Below are 16333 nucleotides of genomic sequence, written 5' to 3'. Positions count from 1 at the left end.
CAACCAAACACTCTACATGCAACCAAAACAAAAAGGTGGGCCACTGGGAAAGAATGTGCCACAGTAAGTCCTTTAGAGAAGTGGCAGAAGCAGAGACTGTTTCACAGACCCCATATTTCCTTGGAGTTCTGACAGATTCCAACAGAGCAAGGGATCAATGGACTGTAGAGGTTGTGATCTGTGCAACACCAGTGAAACATGTTTAGTCCCTGAGCACAAGCTGGTGCAGTCAAACATTGCACCAGTGAGCAGCTCCAGTGGTCAGCTCAACTGTTTAGGGAAATTTCAAGCAGATGCCCTATACAAAGAAAAGCATTACTTATTCCCAGGATATGGGATCCAGAGCCACACAGCTAATGACCTGCTGGGCAAAGACACAGCATGTGCAATGGGACTAGTCAAATGCACTGAGGAAGTGCACAAAGCATTGGTTGAGCGCGGAACTCTCAAGCCTTTGAAAATACATCCAAAAGAGAACATAGAGCCATACAGTACATACCACCCAAAGAGTTCCCACGCCCCTCTTAGAGAAAGTAAAAGAGGAAATACAGTGCATGCATGGAGGTGAATGGAGTCATCGAAAAGGTGACTGAACCAACAGATTGGTGCGCACCTATGGTGCCAGCCCCAAGATGCAAAGTGTGCATATGTGTCGATCTGACAAAGTTAAACAAGGCTGTGAAGAGGGAGAGGTTTGTTCTCCCAACTGCTGAGGAAATCACTGCGAAGCTCAGCGGTGCCACCATGTTTACATCACTGGATGCGGCCTCAGGTTTCTGGCAGATACCATCTGGCAGATGGCGGAGACCCTGAATGATCGAGATGGAGTTGCTATCTACATGGATGATATTTTCATTTACGGCAACAAAGCAGACCAGCATGGCCAACGCTTAAACAAAGTACTGGAGAGAATCGAGTCAACAGGCATGAAATTGAACAGCTCAAGCTCTGGGAAAGGTTTATTGTTTTAGGTTTGAAGTGACATTTCTCCTATTCAAAGTTGAGCAACGAAGAAATCATTGAGAGGTCTCTCCAAGGCAGAGTCAGCAGGCGACAGCCAGCATATCATCGTCTCAGGAGGGGTGACGCTGTAGTTAACAGCAATGTCACTACAACAGAAAAACAGAAAAGAACATTGATATTTGAAATGGAAAACTAGTAGCCTCGTAAACCAGCCACGCCCACTCCACATCCACATTTGGATTTTGGAGATGGGGTGGGTCTGGGGACAAGCCAAAAGAAAGAGAATGCGACGGCCGAGCCAATCAGTGTTGCCATTTTTTTTTTTTTTTTTTCAAATTTTTTTGGCGAATTCCAGTGGCTAAACTGGAAGCGACGCCATCACTGCACGTAGCGGAGATTACGGAGATAAACTTTAACCATCATCTGAAAGCTGCAATAAGTAAAATTATCGTATTACAACAATCAAGCAAGTGCAAGAATCTGCGCCTGGTGAATTTCTAACAAGAAAAGACGTTTTTGTGTGTTTTCGCTGCATGTCGAGGAGGTAGAGCTAAAGAGCTAAAGCTAACCTGTAGAGAAGCTAATGCATTTTGATGACGTATTTGTTTTGACACGCTGATTGGCTGAAGTGCGCTGTCACTCAAAGGAGTAGCCGAAGCCCCCTTCACCAAGTCTGTATTGGGTTGTCCCTAGACCCACCCCAGCTCCAAAATCCAAATGTGGATGTGGAATGAGCGGGGCTGGTTTACAAGGCCAGAAAACCAGAACACTAAAAGTCTGTTTCATGAACACGTTTTGATATGAATTGACAATACCTTGTAACAGGGAACTCCTGGTCTTTCATCTTCTTTGTTACAACAGGAAAGTCTTTTATATCCTCATATTCTGCTGGTTTTAGAGCTGGACACAGAGAAAGGCAGTAAAGCTCAGTGAAAAAGGGACACAAATACAAACCACAGTATCTGTCTCCTCATTAGGAGAGCGCCTCAGCCGGGTGCAAAACATATTCAGTATATATAAGCTACAAGATGTACAATCACACATGCAAATGCAATGACTTTTAAAACAGAGCCGACAAAGACAGAAAAAACACTTTCCATCTCTTTTCACTCACCTAAAAGTCCCTCAATGTTGGTGGCCGATGGTTTCTGTCTCATGACGGGCCAGAGGAACTCTCTACCAGCCTTTTCATGGACAATGATTACTATTCGTGCGTCTCCAGCTGCAATGTCTATTTCCTTAGACCTTGTGATCACCGTCAAACTGGAAAAGCATTTGTTTTTGTTTGTTTTTGTTTGTTTTTTATAAAGCAAACACCTTTAGCTTTTAAGATCCTGCTAAAATCCTGTTTAGTTGCACACTGATTTTTCTGAGGACAGCTCAGGAACACAGCCAACTTCAACATCAACGTAATTAGAAATGAATTGTCACCTTCAGGCACTTGACAATGAGGATTTAGGGAGTGGATGTGGGTATGGGGCCCTATAAGGGTCAAATTATTCCTGACAGACTCAGTCTGATAAGACAGTTCAACACTCAGTTTTACACACTGCTAATGGTCACAATGAAAAATCACCTGTCATTTGTGAACACATCGTCTCCAGTGAGTCGTGTTGTATTCTCTCCCACTCGTATCGTGGCTCCTTTGACGTCAACCTCAACATATTTATCAGCTTCAAAGTGGATGACAATCTTCTGGAAGACTCCAGTTGTTTCTGAATCGAGCTCCCCATTTACAAACAACTCTAAAGCAAGAGAGACAGAATCAGAGCTCGTCTTCCAACAGATCAATAAAAGATCCGAGAGGATGGAGGCACAAAGGAGATCGTCACTGACCTCTACTGGGATGGTGAAGCAGTTTAATGAAGGGATCTCCAGGGACGTCAAAGCATATAGACAGGGCCATAGTTTCAGTTGTAATCAAAAATCTGTGCAGACGAGGAGCTAAACATGCAAAGACGGGCAGAGTTATACGGAACATAAAAACTGTAATTTCCTCTTAGTTATTCATTCAAACCTCCTCTTTAACAGAGTGATCAGCATTAAAGTGTGACTTAAAGACATCAAAAAGCAGTAATGTAAGGCCGTTGGATAAATCATCACCAGTGGTCACATTTTTAGACTAACTATGTGGACCCCGATGTCTTTATTGATAAGATTTATAATGTTTTACCAGCAGTTGCTGGCTGTCGAGTTGCAGGCCGTGTCTTCTTTTTGCGTTGGATGGGTTTACGGACGACTTTGTGCACAAAATTGTCTGAGAGAATTTGAGACACAAGAACATGCTGAAAAATGACAAAGGCAGATAATTTCATATACGGCATTCCAAAGGAAAAAATATATAATCAAAAGCTTTCTGAATTGGTTCTGTTCATAATCTTCATGGACAGAATTTCTCGGTGCAGCCAGGGGCCGGAGGGGGTCCGGTTCGGGAACCACAGGATTTCATCTCTGCTTTTTGCAGATGATGTTGTCCTGTTGGCTTCATCGAACCCGGACCTACAGCATGCACTTGGGCGGTTTGCAGCCGAGTGTGAAGCGGCAGGGATGAGGATCAGCACCTCTAAATCCGAGGCCATGGTCCTCGACCGGAGGAAGGTGGCTTGCCCCCTCCAGGTTGGTGGAGAGACCCTAGCCCAAGTGGAGGAGTTCAAGTATCTTGGGGTCTTGTTCACGAGTGGGGGACGGATGGAGCGTGAGATTGACAGGTGGATCGGTGCAGCGGCTGCAGTGATGCAGTCGTTGTATCGGTCCGTCGTGGTGAAGAAGGAGCTGAGCCGAAAGGCGAAGCTCTCGATTTACCGGTCAATCTACGTTCCCACCCTCGCCTATGGTCATGAGCTTTGGGTCATGACCGAAAGGACAAGATCCCGGATACAAGCGGCTGAAATGAGCTTCCTCCGTAGGGTGGCTGGGCGCTCCCTTAGAGACAGGGTGAGGAGCTCAGTCACCAGGGAGGAGCTCAGAGTAGAGCCGCTTCTCCTCCACATCAAGAGGGGCCAGCTGAGGTGGCTCGGGCATCTGGTTAGGATGCCTCCTGGACGCCTCCCTCGGGAGGTGTTCCAGGCATGTCCCACTGGGAGGAGACCCCGGGGAAGACCTCGGACACGCTGGAGGACTATGTCTCTCGGCTGGCCTGGGAACGCCTCGGGATCCTCCAGAGGAGCTGGAGGAAGTGTCTGGGACAGGAAAGTTTGGGCATCCCTGCTGAGACTGTGCCCCCGCGACCCGGCCCGGATACCGCGGAAGAAAATGGATGGATGGATGGAGGACAATCTTTCAATGAAGCAAACAGAACGTCTTTTTCAAAATCCACACACATCTTTTATGAACATGGAGAAAAAGCGAGAAAATTTCTCGCACATCAAATCCAACAATCTGCAACAATAATTTCAGAGATCAACACAGTCTCAGGTGAGAGGACTTCTGACTCAAAGCTCAGAAAAAATTAAGAGTCAAATCATTTTATTGTAATTGTACAGTTCTGACCCTGATGACAATGTTAGCACAATTGATTTTTTAGATAGTTTGCCAATCCCACAAATTTCTGAAGAAGACAAAGCTCAAATGGATAGGGTAATATCAACCAATGAAGTTGTTGAAGCAATTAGGTCAATGCAGAATAACAAAGCACCAGGGCCGGATGGTTTTCCCATAGTGTTTTATAAAACATTTGTTGAAAAATTGGCACCAATATTAAAAGCTGTGTACCAAGAAACATTAAATTTGCAGATGTTACCAACCTACTATGACGGAAGTCATTATATCAGTTTTGCATAAAAAGAAAAGGATCCGTTACAACGCAGTTCATATAGGCCTGTGAAGCCCTCTTCAACTGCGTTTATAAATTCTCACAAAAGATTTTGTCTAATAGGATTAATGCAATTATCCCCAAGTGATTCATTCGGATCAGGCTGGCTTTATACCTGGGATACAGTCATTCTACAACATGCACCATTTACTGAAATCTTATACATGGCCGAGTACCTCAGACGAATCAGAGATAATATTTCTTTAGGCGCCGAAAAGGCATTTGACCGCCATGGAGCGGCAGTACCTTTTCACTGTCCTCAGAAAATTTAAATTTGGTCCTGTACTCCAAAAATGCATCGAGATATTGTATTCAACCCCTGTGACCTCTGTGCGAACAAATGAAACATTTTCAGGTTTTTTTTTTTAATTGCATAGGGGGTGTAGACAGGGCTGTAGTTTGTCCCCTTATTTGTTTGATTTGGCGATGAACCATTAGCTATAGCCCTTAGAATTGATAATGAGATTAAAGGAATATCCAGGGGAAAACAATGCATTAAGGTGTCTCTCTATGCAGACGATTTTTTAATTATATAATTCTCAACCTGCCAAATCCATTCCTAAATTACTGCAGACACTTTAATACTTTTGGTCATCTCTAGGATATAAATTGAATGATACAAAAAGTTTACTTTTCCCAATAAACAATGTTGATTTTGATTATTTTCATTCTTGTAGTTTAAAAGTCTGTAGGAAAAAATAGTTCACATGTCAGTGCAATTTTTTATTTTCTTTTACCTGTAAAATCACACAAATTATTTACTACATCTTATGATTAGTGTAAGTGTGTCTTTGACATGATGAATACAAATGTGAGTAATTGCAAGAAGAAAAGAAGGGTTTGGATAACTGGATGAGTTAGCTTTATTGTGTATTACTGTATGATTTCATGGAATTACCTTGAAATAAAACTACTGGAATTTTGGGAATTCATTCTTTTTCCAGCGAAATTAAGCAGTAAACTCAGGAAAATTGTTAATAACACACTTTTAGTGACTGTCTTTGTTTCTCATCTGAAAGATGTGATATTTATTCGACATGCAATCATGACAAAATCATTTCATCATTATTTAAATACCGAATAAGAAAATCACTGTTGCAACTTTCAAATTGTGCATTTTTTTCATGAAGTGACAAAATGTTTTTCTGTCAATATCTGTAGGTTCTATTGAAATCCAAAGTTTGGTTTATGAGAACATTCTCATGTCTTCTGTAAATTTAAAGTATTTCATGTTTTAAATATGTGCAGCCTAGATTATCACCTTTATTTTTCATTTCGTTGTAAGTTTTACACCAACTTTGATCAAGGACAGATGAACAAAACTGCTACAATCAAAAATCTTTTCAAGGGTGTCTCACTAACAGGTTTAAAAGAGTGTCAGAAGCAACTCTCTCTGATTCTTTGGTTCAACATTGTCGACAGAACACTGAAGTAAACTTTACATCGATAGTAAATGCATACGTACCATCAAGGTCTGCTGACAAAAAGCTCAATTAAACTGAAAACACACAGTCATCACATATTGTCAATAATGTTGTGTCAGTAATCTTGACAGAGTTTCAAACTGAAGTCTGCTAGCAAAGGCGTATCTTATGACAGTAAATAAAACTCAATATGCTACTTCCTGTTGCTCCATTAAAGCTTCAGTGAAGAACATTTTAGCATTTGTAGGACATCTACATCCAACAGTGAAAATGTTTTTGTTCTGTTGCTGTGCGAAGCTGCATTTCTCTGCATCGCACAGGAGTTGAAAAATAAATAAATAAACATGCAGCACCTATCTCTATGTTAATTAGATAATTATGCAATGAACCACATATTCTGTGATTATTCATAAATAACCATGGTTAGGTTTGTTGATATTATTATGGATGCAGAGGAACTTGGGTCAAACCTTGTGTCTCACTCACCTGCTGCCATTAACAGGTTAAAGAGTGTCAAAAAGACCGTCTCTAAGATGACACATGATAATACAACACTCAAGCAAAGTTCAAAAATATACATTATGTGCTGTATATACATACGTACATTGAGGTTCCTGATACTGCATTGCACGCGCTGCTGAGGGAGAAAATAGAAAGCTGTCAGATATTGTAATTACCTTCAGATAGTTTCTAACTGAAATTTGCTCTCTAAGATGTATGTAATTAAGAAAACCCAATCTGTTGCTCCAGGAAAACTTCAGTAAGGCAGTTTTCAGCCTTGTAGGGCATTCACATCCAACAGTGGACAATGTTTTATTTCTTTGTTGTGCAAAGAAGTAGTTCTGTACCTTGTCATCAACTTAGAGAAAGTTAAAAAATAAATAAATAAAAATAAACAAGCCGCATCTATCTTAATGTTTGTTTGATGGATTGGTATGAATTACATTTTCTGTGGGTTATGAAGAATTATAAATAAGCATTGTTAGTTCTGGTGTGGTGAATGTATGCAGAGGAATTACTGTCCTACCTGCTGGGTTCTTGTTCGTCCTGAAGAGAAAAGAATTTTAATTGATGCAGAACTTTTTTTTCTTTAATAATCTCTTGTTGCATGATGTTTTTGACAGCATGTACTTTAATAGCAAGCCAAGCTCACAATGAAGAACACAGGCGTTAATTAGTTCATTCATTAACAATTGTCTAGTACTGTAATATTCTTTCAATGTACAAACATGTGAACAGGTCACTGCAAAGCCAAACCGTGAATATGCCTGAGTTGGAATACAACTCATTGCTGCCGAGAGAAAACATCAACAAAACCAAGGCGTCCATACATCATTTCCAAAAATTCTGAATTTTGAATGATCTGTTTGTGGTTACTTAAATTTTACACTGATTGGAAAAACAATTACTCATTTTATTATGTAATAATTACCAACATCAGCAGTAACTTTAAGAGGAATTAAACCATCTGGAAGAGGATCAGCAGTACCTGGAGGAGGAGGAAGAGCTCCTTGAAGAGGATTTCCTGAGATCCGAGATTCTTGTTTCCCCTCCTTTGGTTTATCCAGTACATCGGCCGTCTCTCCGGGGGGCTTGGTGACCACCATGGATGTGTGCGGGGTCACAAAGCTGTACTTCAGAGACAGCTCCAAGATATTTTTCTTCACTTCCTCTTTCTCGGGTCCAGACATGAGCAGCCTGCATCATAAACAGCTGGTAAACGGTTGTTTCTGGTAACCCTTCAGTCAAAGTATTGAAGGAACAAATGTTTTCAGGTGGACCGTATTTATTGTATTTTTAGGAACATATGGCTTTCTGCATGATGTTGTGGTAACTCATTTCAATAACGGGTCATGATCACGATAAAGAGAGCTCAGCAGCTACGAAAGACCACCAACAGATCATGAAATCAATCTTTCTGATCATACTGTGATAGATGTACTGACTGAGGTCAGTAATTAGTTAAAGACAAATAGTGTTTCAGCTCACTGATGTATGGTTGTTCATATCAGATGCCAAAGACAGAGATTTCACTCTTACTCTTTCTGCAGAAGCTGTTTGACAGTGAGGTAGGCCCAAACTCTCTGAGTTTGGTTGTCAGACACTGTTTCACTTGTCTCCACCGGGTTGTTTGTTTCAGAAAAGGTCTTTCTTTCAGTTCTCTGTCATAAAGACATTGTATTCAAATACAAGGGAACGTTTCGTACACATACAGCTGCATTATGGATCCATCCTCACCGTAATGGCCACAGCTTGAGGAATGAAGGAGTCAATGTTGTTGTCGTCGATCTGACCAGCCACCACGATCTCAGAGCCATTGTAATACTGGCTGAAGACAGTCTGGGTTAGATTGCTCCCACCTTTGTAGGACATGGTTACATTGGTCAGTAGAGGAGTGGCCACTTCTTCATAGAAACCCTGTAGATATTAAAGTATGGAAGTTACAACATGGTTTTGCTGCAAAGTGCATTGATAGTGAGGAGGAACTTACCTTCAGCTGAATGGCAGCATCAGACTCCTCATAAATCCGGCGCGCTACGCCATTGTTCTGAAGTGCCATTTTCTCCAGGAACTCAAAATTCACATCAAAACCGAAGCCAAGACAATAGAGTGGGAACTTTCCTGCAATGGCTTGTCTTACGTTTGAATGTATTCTTTCAATATTTGTCTCTCCTGCATGAACACAAGACATGAGACCAGCTGAGTCTCAGAACAACACTGAACTGTTCCTAATATGTACTTTTTGTGTGCTGGCTTCAGTATGACCTGAGGTTGGATCTCCATCTGTAAGAAGTATGAGGAGAGATGCTGAGCCTTCTCTGGGATGTGCGTTCAGCATATTGGATCCTTCCAGCACTGCTCTGTTAATGTCAGTGCCTGAAAAAAATGCAACAGAAATCGACTTCAGCACCAAAGCATGAATGTTGATGTTAAAGAACAGCAGCTCCTGAAAACTCACCTCCTCTATCTGAAATTTCTCGTGCAAAATTCTTTGCACTGTCCAAGTTTGCACTGTTTGCCTGAACAAGTTCTTGTTTCCAGTGGAAAATTTTGTTATTGAAAGTAATGAGACCAAAGTAGTCGTCTTCTGCCAGGTCACCCAGAATGTGGATCAATGCTGTTCGAGTCTGGAGAAACATGTTGACATGTTCTGATTTTTATGCAATGTTTTGTGTGAAATAGATGTCATTATTTTGTTTCTTCAAATAGTGTACCTGTTCAATTTTCCTGCCACGCATTGAGCCACTTCGATCAATGATAAAGACAACATTTTTTGGTATTCGGGAATGACTGGATGGAGCGAAGTGATGAACAAAGTATCCTTTAGATATCTTAAAGGAAAGGATAAAAAATTACCATGGAACGAAAGATATATAACATTATTGTTGTAATATTGAGAGGTTTTTTTTTTTCCCTTGTGGAAAATTATTCTTGCTTTACCATGATGTCTCCCAGTGTGGAGTTCCTGTTGACGTCATAAACAATAACCAGATCTCCATTCAAACCCTGCTCATCACAGCTGTCACATGCTTTCTGTTGGTCCTCGGTAGGATAGAAATGCACCCAGGCCTGGAAACAGAGGGAATAAGATTTTATTGATCAATCAGCTCAATCTGCAACATTTTCTAGTCGGTTATTTCAATCATTCACTATGACAGCATTAAAGTTGTAAAAGTTGTGGATTTTGTTGTTTGATTCTGTATGCTATAGCGCATTAGAGAGTATTGAGCACTCTCCCGATTGTTCTGCACATATAATGGGTCCATTATTTGTCCAACGATCTGTGGATCATTCTGTGCTTTTTACCAGTGTAAATTAGCATGCAATGGCGGCAATCTATCAGTCGCGCAGGTTTATACTTGTACATTCTATTGAACGTATGCATTTGTAGATGGGATTTTCCCTAACCTTAATCCCAACTCTCATGAAGATCCATTGTTTTTTCATTGCAATATTCACATCACACCTGAAAGTGGCTGACATCCTGATGCAGATGTCAAATACATTTTACATCAATGCAGCAGACAGAGCCGGCCCATGGCATAGGCAGTATTGGCTTAGGGGGCCGTCCATTAGGGGGTGCCAGCGCCGCCGCGCCGGAAGCACAAATGGGAAAGAAGAAGGGCAAACCAGGCGGCTGCCGAGGGCGCAGCGTACAGGAGGTGGGCGCATGCATGGTGGCGACTGCAGTCCCCCCATCTCCAACCCCAGCCCACCCCACCCCCACCCCTGCTCCAACGCTACATGCGAGCACCGCACCCCCCCGCAACGACGCTGCATGAGGCGCTCGTCTTGGGCGGATAACAAGCCCGGGCCGGGACTGGCAGCAGATACCTTTTTGTCTGCTTGGGTTCGAGTGATGGCATTAGCCAGGGCATTAGTGCTCAGTCCTCCTTTTACATCCAGGAAACTGATTCCAGCTTTCTCCTGAATGTGCACATCAATCTGGCCAAAAACACACAAAAATTAAATGTAGTTACCTCAGGGACCTGTTTGTAAAGGTCACTTATAGCAATGAGAAAAGATACCTTGAAGTCTTTGACAGGCTGCATGGGTCGAGCGTGGATCTGCAGCTCGTACTTCCCAAGCGTGCGTTTCATCAGCTCCTCATATGTGAGTTCAAAAGTGACCTTGTTGTGTGCAGAAACGGTGACAGAGGTCTTGAACTCCTCCAGAGTCCTCCCCACTGAACTGCAGCACAAACAGCAAAAATGTTTCCAGCTCACACGCAATGTTTTAACAATATGTGAAGATTGGAAACTTGAGAAAATTAATGATAACTAGAAATTGGCACTCAGAGAGCGCAGACCTCCGCCACAGCTCAAATCAGTCACCAACAACCATAAGAACACCATATATAATCACACAACATTGTGATCGGGGGTGTGATCGGAGCGGAGCGCTGCAGCGTGCGGTGCCTCTGTCTGTCGCCCTGTCGCCCTCTCTCTGTGTGTGTGTGTGTGTGTGTGTGTGTGTGTTTATCTGAAAACCGAAAAGCAACATAATTTATGTTATCTTACTTCATTCTAATTTGAAAATTGACCGGATTCTCTGGTATTTTCCGTTCCCGACTTCCTGTGGGGTGCGATCTGCTCTGTCCAGCTTTACAACTGGCGGTCCACAGCGCGCGCAGCTCGATAGAGAGGAGAAAATAGAGAGGAGCGGCTGCGCTCCACGGCACGAGCCGCTACGCATGCGGTGCGCCGATCTGACAGTCGGTACGCAGCGCTGCGCGTCCTGTGTGAACCAGGCGTTTGTCCCCCCCTGTCGGCCCGCCTGCCCAACCATGTGAAAGACTGCCCTATCTCTCAATGATAAAGAATCCTTTAAAAAATTCCCAGATCCAGACAGTGATGCTGATCATCACCAAAATTTTATCAATTCTAAGTTAGCCCAAGACCCACCTTTTCACAAAGTTTCATTCCCAATCTGTCCATTACTTTTTCCGGGATCTTGCTAACAAACCAACCAACCAACCAACAAACCTACAAACCGACATGATTACATAACCTCCTGGCGGAGGTAATTAGGTCTCATCAAGAAATGTGTCCAGTGTGTATCTTGAGCTCTTCATACTTCTTCCTTGCAAGTCAGAGAAAGTTTTGAAAGTATTGAGGAGCTTAAAGCTGCTGTTTGTTCTCCATATATCATGACGAGCACACTAAAGTTCCTCAACAAATACAGCTTAGCACAGAGCAGGCAATAAAATAAATCGATCAGTTTATTCACCTGACGATTCCAGCACTTTGACCTCGGGACACAGCGGTGGTGTACTGCCTCTGCGCCTGCTCTTTCTCCTTCACGTTCCCATCATACACCTGGCCATCTATAAACCTGAGATAAACCAATGAAAGGTTTGAACACATTTTTGTAAGGATCCAAAAACGTGTTTGTTTGAATCACACACATTCTGAATTTAGTGATGAAGGCGTTCTTGGGGATCCGGACATGGAACTCTACTTCCTTGGACTCGGCCATGCGGTTTGCCACACGGCTTGTGATGACGGTGGTGGCATAGCGGCTACTGACTGTGGAGTTAATGTGGAAGCTGTAGATGTTCCAGTCGTCCTGAAAAAACACAAGAGGCAGCAAATAAAAGTTATGTATCAAGTGACTGATTGAATTAATGACCTGTTGACCAAAGGTTGGATGGAAAAAATTTATTCATCCATTCATTTTTAACCACATATCTGAGACTGGCTCGCATGAGCAGCAGTCTAAGCAGAGCTGCCCAGACTTCCCTGTCCCCAGAAACTTCCTCCAGCTCTTCCGGCAGGATCCAGAGGTGTTCCCAGACCAGCTGAGAGACATAGTCTCTCCAGCGTGTCCTAGGTCTTCCCCGGGGTCTCCTCCCAGTGGGACATGCCCGGAACACCTCCCGAGGGAGGCATCCAGGAGGCATCCTAACCAGATGCCCGAGCCACCTCAGCTGGCCCCTCTTGATGTGGAGGAGAAGCGGCTCTACTCTGAGCTCCTCCCTGGTGACTGAGCTCCTCACCCTGTCTCTAAGGGAGCGCCCAGCCACCCTATGGAGGAAGCTCATTTCAGCCACTTATATCCGTGATCTTGTCCTTTCGGTCATGACCCAAAGCTCATGACCATAGGTGAGGGTGGGAACGTAGATTGACCGGTAAATCGAGAGCTTCGCCTTTCGGCTCAGCTCCTTCTTCACCACGACGGACCGATACAACGACTGCATCACTGCAGCCGCTGCACCAATCCACCTGTCAATCTCAGGCTCCATCGGTGCCCCACTCATAAACAAAACCCCAAGATACTTGAACTCCTCCACTTTGTGCAAGGTCTCTCTGCTGACCTGGAGAGGGCAGACCACCTTCTTCCTGTTGAGGACCATGGCCTCTGATTTGGAGGTGCTGATCCTAATTCCCATTGCTTCACACTTGGCTGCAAACCGCCCCAGTGCATGCTGCATTTCTGAGTTCCATGAAGCCAACAGGACAACATCGTTTGCAAAAAGCAGAGATGAGATCCTGTGGCTACCAAACCTGATCCCCTCCAGCCCCTGACTGCACCTCGAAATTCTGTCCATAAAAATGACGAACAGAACCGGTGACAAAGGGCAGCCCTGACAGAGTCCAACATGCACCGGGAACAGGTCCAACTTACTGCCGGCAATGCGAACCAAGTTCCTGCTTCGGTCATACAAAGACCGGACGGCCCTTAACAAGTGGCCCCAGACTCCGTACTCCCAAAGCACCCCCCTCAAGGTACCCCGAGGGACACGGTCAAACAGCTTCTCCAAATGCACAAAACATATGTGAACTGGTTGGGCGAACTCCCATGAGCCCTTGAGCACGCTATGAAGGGTATAGAGCTGGTCCAGTGTTCCACGACCAGGACGAAAACAGCATTTTTCCTCCTTCATCTGAGGTTTAACTATCGGTTGAATCCTCCTCTTCAGTATTCTGCAATAGACTTTCCCAGGGAGGCTGAGGAGTGTAATCCTCATAACCCTTCTGACTTTTTGGGTTTTAAGCAGGAGGTGTCAGAAAAGTTACCACAGGGATAACTGACTTATGGCGGCCAAGCGTTTATAGCGACGTCACTTTTTGATCCGTCGATGTCGGCCCTTCCTATCATTGTGAAGCAGAATTCACCAAGCGTTGGATTGTTCACCCACTAATATGCAACGTGAGATGGGATTACACCGTTGTGAGATAGGTTAGTTTTACCCTACTGATGATGTGTTGCTGTAATTGTAATCCTGCTCCTTCTATAATAATAATAATAATAATAATGCATTGGTTTTATATAGCGCTTCTCTGGACACTCAAAGACGCTTTACATTGCATTATTCATTCAGTCCATACTGGGTGGTGGTAAGCTACTATTGTAGCCACAGCTGCCCTGGGGCAGACTGACGGAAGCGAGGCTGCTAATCTGCGACATCAGCCCCTCCGACCACCACCAACCATTCACTCTCACAACTTTCATACTTAGGCAAGGTACTATCATTACTATTACACCTTTATCCGTAGTCTCAACTCCGGTTTCATCAACCTCTTCCTCTTCGCTCTCCTCCTGTACTGTTGGCGTCTGTGTGTTTTCCAAGGGGTACCACCACTCCAGTCTGCTCGTCCAGCGGAGCTGTCCCTGATTGCCACGCAATGTTACAGAGACGTGTCAACCAAGACAGTCCCTACACTTCCAGAGACTGAGGTACTCAGGGCAAATCTCGTCCACTTCCTGTGCCTTGCCACCAAGGAGCTTACCAACCACCTCAGTGACTTCAGCTTGGATTATTTGTGAATCTGCCTTTGAGACGTCAGGCTCAACTTCCTCCATGGAAGACGTGACGATGGGATCGAGGAGATCCTCAAAGTATTCCTTCCACTGTCCAATAATATCCCTAGTTGAGGTCAGCAGCTCCCCTCCTTCACTATAAGGTGTTGGTGGAGACCTGCTTTCCCTTCCTGAGGCGCCAGAAAGTTTGCCAGAATTTATTCAAGGCCGACCAGTAGTCCTCCTCCATGGCTTCCCCAAATTCCTCTCAGACCCGAGTTTTTCCCTCCACAGCCACTCAGGCCGCAGTTTGCTTGGCCTGCTGGTAGCTGTCAGTTGCTTCGGGAGTCCTGCGAGCCAACAAGACTCAATAGGACTCCTTCTTCAGCTTGACAGCAGCCCTTAGTTCTGGTGTCCACCATCGGGTTCGGGGCTGCCACCACGACAAGCACCGGACACCTTACGTCCACAGCTCCAAGCAGGTGCTTCGACAATGGAGGTGTAGAACATGGTCACTCGGACTCAATGTCCCCAGCCTCCCTCGGTATATGAGAGTAGCTCTCCCAGGTGGGAGTTGAAAACCCTGCTGACAGAGGGTTCCACCAGACGTTCCCAGTAGACCCTCACAGCATGTTTGGGCCTGCCAAGTGAGTCCAGTTTCCTGCTCCGCCAGTGAATCCAACTCACGACCAGGTGGTGATCAGTCGACAGCTCTGTTCCTCTCTTCACCGGAGTGTCCAAGACACACAGCCAGAGATCAGATGACACGACAACAAAGTCGATCATAACCCTCCGACCTAGGGTAACCTTGTACTTTTGGAAGATGTTTGCAGTTCAGAGATGTTATTCTTCTTCTTTGGAGAGGGTGGGCCCAACAACTTAGGTGCACAATGCCACCTACTGTGTCTCTTGGTGAATGTACTTCAGTTTGCATCCAAATCACCGTATTCACTTCAGAGATCTGTAAAACCGGAGTGGCATGAGCAGACCATGAGGAAATATTGGTGAAACTAATGAGTTTTTGGACGACTAAAGCCGTTTTGGGAGCCGGCGCCACACATGCCCCATTGGCTAACAGTATACGGATGTCTGCAGCTCGACTATGGATCTAAATTTCTCCTGAAGCACTGATCGGATCAGAAAAGCATTCGGGCTGAGTATATTGTTCTACTTCGTTCTATAAACAACGTGAAAAATGTTTAAACCGAACTTATCTTTTAATTCAACAAAAGAAAAAAAATTTGAATACATGCACTCAGTTTCCCCTCGTGGACACTTTAACCTGATTTTTATGCATATAACAGTCCTCAGATATTTTCAAATATCAGACATAAAACTCTAAACTTTTGTTCAGATATTTCATGGAGACTCTCATTTGTTTATACTGAATCATTAACTAAAATCAAACTTTAAAATGTTTTTTAGCCATCAAGTCAAAGTAGAACTATCAAAACTGTCAACAATGTTTAGCAGCCTTGATAGTAAAGAGTCAGAAGGTCATTCAACCCGCTTTCTCTTATGTTTAGACAAAGTGCAGAGCTGTGACTGAGACCGACATCTTAAAATGTATATCTATACATAATTCATGTCTGCAGAATGCACCTTCTTGCTGACTGCAGTGTGTCTTACCTTGTTTGGTAGTGTGGCTGCCAAAGCCACCATCAGCCCAATGAGGGTGATTCTCACCACAGCTCGCTCCATCATGCCTCCAGCAGACTAGCTCCAGCAGCTGAAACTGTCTTTTAAACTCAAATGGGGACAACATGGATGTGTACTTAGTTCTCTTAAAGGGAAACCTCTTCTTTTTCTCCTTTCTCTCTCAACAGCTCTCACTTGCACAATAAAAAAAAACACCCACACACAACAGAAATTGATCAGAGATTAGGTTGCT

At 43.9% G+C, this 16333-nt stretch overlaps 1 protein-coding gene across 1 annotated transcript; it reads right to left on the bottom strand.

The window, feature by feature from the left end:
- Nucleotides 1–994: 994 nt before the first annotated feature.
- On the bottom strand, nucleotides 995–16143 carry LOC115388100 (inter-alpha-trypsin inhibitor heavy chain H3-like). Its single transcript, XM_030091037.1, has 18 exons — nucleotides 16072–16143; nucleotides 12107–12267; nucleotides 11929–12033; nucleotides 10728–10890; nucleotides 10534–10644; nucleotides 9640–9768; nucleotides 9414–9530; nucleotides 9158–9326; nucleotides 8965–9075; nucleotides 8690–8871; nucleotides 8437–8616; nucleotides 8239–8360; nucleotides 7688–7896; nucleotides 2800–2907; nucleotides 2540–2708; nucleotides 2078–2226; nucleotides 1779–1863; nucleotides 995–1109 (listed from the first exon to the last, which is right to left on the bottom strand). Exons 1-18 carry the CDS (start codon nucleotides 16141–16143, stop codon nucleotides 995–997), a joined length of 2457 nt encoding a protein of 818 aa, XP_029946897.1.
- Nucleotides 16144–16333: the final 190 nt, after the last annotated feature.

Source organism: Salarias fasciatus, chromosome 5 (genome assembly GCF_902148845.1).
Source record: "Salarias fasciatus chromosome 5, fSalaFa1.1, whole genome shotgun sequence".
Lineage (NCBI taxonomy): Eukaryota > Metazoa > Chordata > Actinopteri > Blenniiformes > Blenniidae > Salarias > Salarias fasciatus.
Note: the sequence above shows the minus strand (reverse complement) of the source record. Positions and strands in the feature narration are given on the sequence as shown.

Coding starts and splice junctions, on each gene's coding strand:
- LOC115388100 (XM_030091037.1), bottom strand. CDS start 16,143: ATGGAGCGAGCTGTGGTGAGAATCACCCTCATTGGGCTGATGGTGGCT. Junction 2,908..7,687: donor AGCTCTTCCTCCTCCTCCAG/GTACTGCTGATC, acceptor TTGCATGTTTAG/CTCCTCGTCTGCACAGATTT. Junction 1,864..2,077: donor CAACATTGAGGGACTTTTAG/GTGAGTGAAAAG, acceptor CTCTGTGTCCAG/CTCTAAAACCAGCAGAATAT.